The following is a 9,692-nucleotide window of genomic DNA, read 5'->3' on the forward strand; positions in this document are numbered from 1 at the left end:
TTGAAAAGATATATTGTTACGTGGGTGAATATGGGAATATGGTTATATACACGAGATTTAAAAAGATTTCCTAAGAAATAGAAAAAGAAAGGTAGGAAAATATATATATGATATTTTAGAGTTATTAGAAAGACAACATAAATGCACATCTCTGGTCTTTGCAGCTGTCAATACCCAAATTCGTCCAGGTTATTAAAAAATTATTTCCAAAATATCCAAAAAAAATAAGTGGTAATAAATTGTCATAAAAAATAATAAAATTGATTAAAAAGTTATTCTTTAAATTTTTATTTTATTTTATTTTTTATTTTATTTTTAAATAATAATAAAAAAAAAGAGATTTTGTTTTCAAATTAAAGATTGAATTAAAATAAATTCATTTGTTTTTACGTTTTCTTTATTTAATTAATTAAAATTTAAAAATTAAAAAAAGGGGGAAAACAGTTTTGATTAATGGAAGGGAACAATTGATGTTTTGATAGCAGTAACTTCCATCAGTTTTTAAAGAACACGTTAATATAGAGGGAGGAAATGCCATTTTGAGGGGAGAAAAGGAGAAGATTCACTATAATAGAATCTTCTCACAATTTTCGTCCATAAAAGTTCATCCTCATATCAACATTAATTTACTCATCTCCATTTCAATTCAATTGAGAGCCATAACCCAGAAAAAAGATTCAAAGGTGTATATCAGACAATTCAGTGGCAACGATAATTAAAGAACAAACACAAGGGAACGAAAAAGTTTTGCGCATAGCAGGTTACACAATTTTTGCTCAGTTTCGTTTATTTTGGTAATATTATTTTCATCTCCAACTTTGAAGTTAATAAAACACAATCAAAACTGATTTATAATATGTTTTAGGTGATGTGCTTTCTGGAAGAATAGTTTGATTTAGGTTTAGGGTATTGGGCATATTCTTTAATTCTTCGTGCACCCCCATAACTTAATTCACACACCTATGCAAATATGTTTTATAATTGGACCATTTGTTTTTATTTTCTTTACTTGATGCACTCCAAAATGTAACAACACCACACCCGGTACATTTAGTTTTATTTCACCTTATGTACACGCGTTTTCACTAAGCACACACCCCACTCTTTAATTTCCTTTTTTAGGCTAGGATGTGTTTACTTTATGCACCATGTATTTCTTCTATGTGCACCTCATTCCTATGTGTGGAGTTTTTCTCATTGCACCCATATATTTACTTATGCACTTTCATTTTCTATTTTCAATTTTACCTTTTTATTTTATTAAATATCACATCTCAATCATATCATTTTCAAAAATAATAAAAAATATTTTAAATTGAAATAAAAATTAAAATAATTTTCAAAATTAATAAAAATAAGAATAAATAAAATTTGAAATTATTTTATTTATTTTTTCTTTTAGTGTCTAATCGACCGTTCGCATCGCACGATACTTCTTTTCAAAAACAAGAATTATAAAAAATAGTTTTAATGTCTAATCGACCGCTCGCGTCGCACGATACTTCTTTTTAAAATACAACAATTATAAAAAAATAATTTTGGTGTTTAATCGACCGTCCGCGTCGCACGACACTTCTTTTTAAAATACAAAATTATTAAAATGATTTTGGTTTCTAATGGACCGCTTGCGCACGACACTCCTTTTTCAAATACAAGATTATTAAAATGATTTTGGTGTCTACTCGACTGCTCGCATCGCACGACACTCCTTTTAAAAATATAAAAATCAAAGAAATATTTTGGTGTCAACCTGGGCGCACGCGTCGCATGACACTTATTTTCAAAAATGTCAAAAGACAACAATAAGAATTAAATATTTTAATCAAGTTTTATCAAGAACTACGTGATCCTTGATTCTCCATTGTGAATGGAGATACGTAGGAGCAGGGCAAGTCCTTGTCAGGTTCACTTTCCAAAAATCAAAAGGTTTTCCAAATCATTCTCAAATAGTTTTATAAAGAATTACGTAGCCCTGATTTCTCATTTTTAATGAGAATATGTAGGACCAAGGTTTTAACCCTTGTCGGGGGTCCCTTTCACTCAAAAAATGATTTTGTTCAATATTTTCTTATTTATGGGAAAAATAAATATTTAAATAAACACATCTCTTTTACAAATTTAATTAAAGGTACTGCCTTTGGGTGGGCGCTGTAGGGTGCTAATACCTTCCCTACGCGTAACCGACTCTCGGACCCTAAATTTGGTTTTCGTAGACTTTATTTTATTCTTATGGTTTTCCAGAATAAACTATGGTGGCGACTTTTAATCTCTTTTTCCAAATCCTTTCTTTTTTAGTTCGTCATTCCGTCACAATTTAGGTTGCGACAACAACATTACCAAAATCATTAGTATTTTTATTAGAATCCTCTAGCAACTTAGAGTCATCTTCCTCCTCTAACAAGCCCAATTTCCTTTTACGAGCCTGATACAATAATACAAAAACAGAAATCATAAGGACTATTTTTCTTCCTAGCAACAGTCAATCTTCACTGATACAATAATACAAAATCATTTTAATATACCAACAGTCAAGCACCCTCATTATCTTCTATCATATATCTTTCTTCCTGTCCATGAAGAACTTTTTAGAGGAACAAAATTTACATAAAACTTCTACCAACATTTTTTATTTATTCATTCATTTAGCTGATCATGTAACATAACAAATCATAATAAACATAATCAACCAACGATAGAAATAATTCATGAAATGGGAGTTGAATAATGATAAAACCATTACCCTCTCCTTGCGTTCGGCTTTCTTTTGCTCCAATTCCTCAATGGCCTTCGTCCTTCGAGCTTCAAGGGCTTTGAGTTCCTGTTCCTTAAAAGGCCAATTGTTGGGAATACCAGGATCCTTCTCAACCTTATTTTTCCCACTCAGCCTAAGCTTCTTCGCTTCTTCGCTTTTTTTCTATTATGCTCTTTCACCTTCCGTATCACCTTGTACTTCTTCTTCAACGAAACCCTCTTACTCTTACTCTCTGCAACCCAAAAAGTTCACAACAATAATAAAAAAATAAACAATTAAAATCATTGCACACTACTGATATTAAAGAACAAGGATTGGGTTTTCTTACTCTTGCTCTTCATCACCATTTTGTGTTCTCTATCTTCACAAGAGAAAAAAAGATGAGAACGATAATCCACGTCAAAAGTAGTAGAAAATAGAGAGAAGAAGGGAAAAGATTTGAAAAGGCTCTAGAGCGAGCAAATAGAGAAGAGGGTGAAGGAGTTTGTTGTATATTGTTATCAAATTTTAGAAGGTAAAATTAGATAATCAACATATTGAATGTGATATTCAATAAAATTTGTTTTAGTATTCTAAAACAAATTTTTTATATCCTCATCTTTTAATTTGATATACTAAAATAATGAATTTTAACATGCCTAGATTTTTTTTATAAGAAAATATAATTACTTAAATATATTGTAACAAAAAATTTAGGAGGGGTTTTTTTAGGCTAACTTAAGCTGAATTTGTTAATATTTTGAGCTTAAATAACACGCATTTCTTGATAAATACTAGTTTGTAGTAAGGTTTCAATTTATAAAGTTTTTATTGTTATAATTTAGTACATATTTAGCTTCTACAATTTAATTTTATTAAAATATAAAGTAATATATATACAAAACTAAGATATCTAAACTAGCCTAAAAAGTGTGGGCAATCCAAAAGCCTAAAGAATTTAGTACATATTTTTAAGTGACCATTAATTATTTAAAAAGTATTTATTTAGAAAGTTATTATAGGAAACGTAATGGTTTATTATTTTAAAAGATTTATTTTATTTAAAATATGTTTTAGAATATGAAAGATAAGAGATTATTTTGAAGGATATATAAAGTAATTATTGCACTATAAATGAGTTACAAATGATGATTATTTTATAAATGGATTTATTGAAAAGATATATTGTTACGTGGGTGAATATGCTTATATACAAGAGATTTAAAAAGATTTCCTAAGAAATAGAAAAAGAAAGGTAGGAAAATATGTATATGATAGTTTAGAGTTATTAGAAAGACAACATAAATTCACACCTCTGGTGTAAGGCCCAATTATTTCTGCCCATCTTATTCTAGAGGCTGCCCAATCTTTTGGGCCTAAATGGGGTTGGCCCAATTCAATTTCTGACCTAAGATACCCCAAAACCCTAACTTGTAACTACTCTTCGTAAAACAGATCCCACACATCTCTTAGAGCAGTTGTCGTCATCCTCTGCTAGGGTTTGGAGTCGTCATAGCTTAGCAAGCTTAGCCTCATCTTTCATTCCATGTAAGTTCGTCCCAACTCAAGCTATATGTTCATTTTGGTTCTTTCGTATGTTCTCAGTTAGAGCTTTCTAATGAACACGTTTTTGGAACTTGTCCCACTATTTTTCAGCTCGCGAAACTGTCCCGTGAGCTATTGTCCCTCACTGTTCGAGTATCAAAGCCTTAGCTAACATTTCCAGGTACGGGAAGTTAGGGTTCGAGTTTAAGTTGTGTTTTTATGCCTGTTCTTGAACTTGCGAATTGTTTGTATGGGTTAATCATTGTTCTTGGGACGTGAAATGCTTTATGTGATTGGCTGGGGTTGAAAGATACATCTGCTGTAGGTGAGACCAGGGCGAGAACTGATAATCTCGCCCAATTGAGTCGGACTCGCCTAAGCGAGTTTGGCGGAGGCTCGCCCAAATCCTTTTTCGCGAAAGGTCGCCCACGCGACCAGCTCATTATTTTGAGTGAACGAACCACTCGCCCAGGAGAGAGGGGTCTCGCCTAAGCGAGATCCTGCGTTGGTTCCTGTTTCCTTTTTTAGCCCCCGCCTAGGCGAAGGGGGCTCGCTTGAGCGAGACTGTCTCGCCTGAGCGAGACCCTTCAGCCTGAGCGAGGGATTGGGCGAGACAGTGCGTGGTTTGGTTGCTTGGTTGTCCTTGGATGATTTGTTATTGTTTGGGTATGCTTGATATGTTGAGATATATATATATATATATATATATATATATATATATATATATAATGGATTGCCATGTATGTGTGACATAATTCATGAATGGAATGATGGATATCGTGGAAGCTTGGCATGTGAAATTAATGAGTGAGATGGAATTAATGGGACATGGTATTGATGTGAGATGAGGGCCTATACTCATGGGGTGGTAATGACCAGTGGTATGGGTTCAACATGTGATACGAATGAGGTGTTATTTTTTAGAGGTTGACATGGAATTGTAAGCAAGATTGGTATTCTCTTATTGTTGATTTATGATTGTTGGGTCCGTGTCAGTGTGTAATTCCTTGGAGTCTCTAGGTGAGGCCTCCAGGGTTGCGCTTCAGTGGTCGGGACGTAATTCCATGGCCCCTATTAGTGGGTGTCCATGGTGGTGCCCCATCTGTATAACTAGGTAAGGATTCAAGGTAAGGTTGCATCCTGACACTCTAAGGAGTCAGTTAGTCTCACCTAGAGCGGACTGACTCTTGTGGTGAGAGTAGCAGGAGGCCTGAAATTCACTAAGGGCTAACCTTGTGGTGAGGGCAAATTGATCCATCGTAACACTTGTAACACACAGCTCGGGGGTGAGCAGCTCGGGGGTGAGCAGAGGTATCCACCACAAGTGCAAGATCCGCTGAATCCGACCAGGTTATACGTATCTGGATGAGTCGAGTCGAGTCGTAGTGTATCGATTGAAAAGTCATAACATGCTTGGTTGTTGTATGGATATTGGATGGTGAAATTATATTTGTCTGTATGATGAAAATGTTGTTGGCTCTAGCTTACCCTGTTTGTTGTATGGTTGTCTTGTTTGTGGCTCTTCTTTCTTGCGATGATCATCAATTTAATTGATGGGAGCAGATGGGCGAGGTTCCCGTGGTCAGCAAGGAAATGACGATTCCGCTGCTTAGTCATCTGGGCTGGACTTTATGTTTCTTTTCTTCATGGGTTTTCTTTAGGGCTACGGCCCATGTATTGCTCTATGCCTTACTATTCTACTCTCATTTTGTTAGACTTTTATTTGGTTTCCGTTGGCATCGTGGTGTGCCCAGTTTGTACGGGTTGTGTTTAGGACCCCAGGACTACTCTACATTACTATTTTGTGTGACGTGTCCTTTAATTTCGCTTAATAATTAAATGGGACATTACATTTATGGTATTAGAGTGATCATTCCTTAGGTCTGTGGACTTGGATGTCCGCTTAGCTTTCTCTGTGCCTTCTGAGTGTTCTTAGTTAAATTCTTACCTTATTCGAGCCTAACCAAGTGATTCTTTGTGTGCCAGTGAACTATGGCATCTCCTCGTAGGACTTCGCAATCGTCCTAGGTTGACTTGCCCGATATCACCAGGGCAATAGAGGCGATGGTGGCTGCCATGACGCAGCAAAGCACATCGATGATGCAGTAGCATGAGGCACCGATGCAGCGACAGGCGGCGTCGCTTGAGCAACAGCAGGCAGTGATGCAGCAGATGGAGGTTGCACGTGTGGCTGCCGAGGATGCACACAGGCAGCCTATGGAGGCCCTCTGCCAGTTGGAAGAGAACAGGGCGACTGCCCCTATGTTTGGCCCGAAGCCACGACCACCAGTCAGGGAGTGGAGTCTGGAAGACTTCCTCAAACACCATCCCGTGAAGTTCAATGGGAAGACGAGCCCTAACGCAGCAGACCAGTGGCTGAAGGATCTGGAGAGGATCTTTGATGCAAAAACATGCCCAGCGGAGAACATGTTAGCTTTCACAGTATACATTCTCACCGGGGAGGCTTAGCACTGGGGGACAAGTACCAAATCCATCATGGAGGAGAGAGGCGAGTTGGTGACGTTGGAGGCCTTTAAGGGAAATTCCTCTCGGAATATTTCCCAAACAGCATTCGATATGCGAAGGAGGTGGAATTCCTCCAACTGACCCAGGGAGGGAAGACAGTGACTGACTATGCTGAGAAGTTGAAGCACCTCAGCCGCTTTTATACCTTGCCGCTCGATGAGGAGTGGAGATGCCGGAAATTCGAGAACAGGATCAGGGGAGATATTCGCTTGATGGTAGCACCCTTATCCATTAAGGATTTTGCCGCTCTGGTGGAGAAGGCCAAGGTGATGGAGAAGATGAAGAATGAGGTAGAGGGTCAGCGGCCCCAGCAGCCTCAAAGGATTGGTGGACCATCTGGGTCCAAGCCCAGACATGACGAGCGGAGGAGACCATATGAAAGACCTCCCCATCAGCCTCAAGAGTTCTAAGGGTCTGCCTCCCCAGCAGGGTCGAGTGTAGTGTTACAAATGTGGGGGCCCACACCTGAGGAGCGCTTGCCCACGCATGGAGGGTTACCGCAGATGCAACAACTGTGGCAAGGAGGGCGACTTTGGGAAGGATTGTTCCACTCTTGCTAGGGCAGCTACACGCCCACCAGTTCAGACTCCTCACCATTACCAGCGGAGAGATAAAGGCAACAGGCCTCAGGCGACGGGCAAAGTCTACGCCATGACCGAAGCAGAGGAGGCAGGTTTAGGTAACCTCGTTATGGGTTATTGTGTGATTTCTGGGTTGAGATGCTGCGTGTTATATGATTCTGGAGCGACAAAATCCTTTGTGTCAGATGCTTGTGTGAAAAAGTTGGGTCTGCCGGTGTGTGAGCTACAGTGTGAACTTGTGGTATCTACTCCGACATCGGGTTTGGTCAGGACGTCGTCCTTATGTGCTAGGTGTCCTGTGGAGGTGGAAGGACGCAAATATAAGGTGAATCTGATATGTCTACCTCTCCAAGAGTTGGAAGTGATCCTAGGGATGAATTGACTCTTTGCCAACTACATCCTTATAGACTGCCGGGAGAAGAGGTTGTTGTTTCCCGATTCAGAGGAGCTCGAGTTGGTGTCTCCTCAGGGGGTGGTGAGGGAGATTCAGAGTGGCGCGCAATGCTTCATAATCTTCGCCCGTGTGGAAGTGGAGGAGAGAGAGAGACCATCAATTATACCTGTGGTGCATGAGTTTGAGGACGTGTTTCTAGATGAAGTACCTGGGTTACTGATGAGTTCAAATTTTTGCCCTCATTTAATATTTAAATTTGGGGATTTAATTGAATTTTCTGTGCTTAAAGATTGATTTAATTAGGATTTGTGATTATTGGATTTATTGAGTAAGTTTGGTAAAAGTGGCGTAAAAATTGATTTTAGTTGCATAAAATATTATTGGATATTCTAACGTTTGTTAATGCAGCTGAAATTTATTTTTGGTCATTAATAGTGTGGATTTAAAATATTCAAAGTTACAAAATAAGTCCAAAATCAGGAAATTCTGAAAAAGAATAAATCAGGAGCTAAATGCACCCCCAGATTTTATTTGCACACTCCTGCAAAGTGGACCACCAAAAACCCTGTTCTGCACCCCCAGTTTTCACTAAATTGCACCCCTCCTACCATTTAAACTCCACTCAACCAGATCATGCCATGTGGCAATCCCCACCTTTTAAAATTAGCCAACCATAAGCTGTCACGTGTCATAATCCTCCACTCACCAAATTGACCACTCAGATCTTGCCACGTCATCATCTCCTCCATCTCACACATGAAACCCTAACCCTAATTTCCCTTCCACCCACCATGGCAGCCGCCGCCGCCATCTCCTCGCCAGCCACCACTGCAACTCGCCGGAAACTTCAACCTCCATCTCCACCGCACCTTCACGTCTTCCGGCCACCACGAACAGCAACGCCATCTTCTTCTTGCGTCCAATAGCTCCGTCACGCATCCAACCTCCACCATCTCTGCACCTTGCGCCACCATCTTCCTCACCATTTCGCGTCGCACACCATCTTCTTGCCTCCGCACCTGCAGCGACGCGCAACCATCATCCACCGCACCATGCACCATCTTCTCCGCGAACGAGTGCGCCACTTCACTCGTGCATCTCCATCACCACCGCAACAGCACCGTGCCGCCTCTGTCTTCTCCGCACCATCTTCGCTGGCCACCACCAACCTCAGTTGCATCCAGCAAACACCAGTTCCGCCACCATCAGCTGCAGCAGCGAACACCACCACGCCGGAAACGAAACGCAACCTCTGCAGCATCGTTATCACCTCCATTACAGCAGCAGCACCACAACCTCCGTGAACCAGAATGCCACCGCGAGCACACAGCAACCACCGTAGTGCGCCTCCGGCCACCACAGTTCGCGCACCTCCAACCACCGCGCCCACCGGAGCAGCCGCCATTGCCGTCAGCCGCGCAGCCAAGGGAGGAAGGAGGAAGGGGCAAAAACCCTAATTCTGGAGAAAGAGTACTCTGCGCCACGTGTCAGCGTCTGATAGGACAGTCAAACTGGTCAACTGGTCAACTCTGGTCAACTGGTCAAAGTCAGCAGTCAATTCTGTTCAATTTTGTAAAAATGCTTAAATAAGAGGGGCAGAATTGGAAATTGGACAGAAATTAAGTTGCTAATTAATTAAATAAAAATAAAAGATTTTAGCAAACTAACAGATAAAGCCCAAAGTCCAGTGGAAGCCTATATAAAGAGACTTAAGGGAGCAGAAGCGAGACACAACTTACAACTTACAATTTAGAGCTTTAATGCTTAGAACTCTCTGGTTTTGGCAGATACCGTCTCCACCACATCTCTCATTCTCTTCTTTTATTTTCTTTCCTTCATCATATTATCATGTATTCCATCAAAGCCATGGAGGGCTAAGCTTTTAGGGTTGATTCCACTGTAATTTCTTAACTGG

The 9,692-nt window shown here is 39.7% G+C and overlaps 1 protein-coding gene across 1 annotated transcript; it reads left to right on the forward strand.

Moving 5' to 3' along the window:
• Positions 1-7,288: 7,288 nt before the first annotated feature.
• LOC146886311 (uncharacterized) lies at positions 7,289-7,765 on the forward strand. Its single transcript, XM_085673385.1, has one exon. It carries the CDS (start codon positions 7,289-7,291, stop codon positions 7,763-7,765), a length of 477 nt encoding a protein of 158 aa, XP_085529511.1.
• The last annotated feature ends 1,927 nt before the right edge of the window (positions 7,766-9,692 follow it).

This window comes from Vigna unguiculata, chromosome 5, assembly GCF_037176805.1.
Source record: "Vigna unguiculata cultivar grain cowpea cultivar isolate G323 ecotype 2 chromosome 5, ASM3717680v1, whole genome shotgun sequence".
Taxonomy (NCBI): Eukaryota; Viridiplantae; Streptophyta; class Magnoliopsida; order Fabales; family Fabaceae; genus Vigna; species Vigna unguiculata.

Bases quoted from the DNA above. Each gene is read 5' to 3' on its own strand.
- LOC146886311 (XM_085673385.1), top strand. From the start codon at position 7,289: ATGGAGGGTTACCGCAGATGCAACAACTGTGGCAAGGAGGGCGACTTT.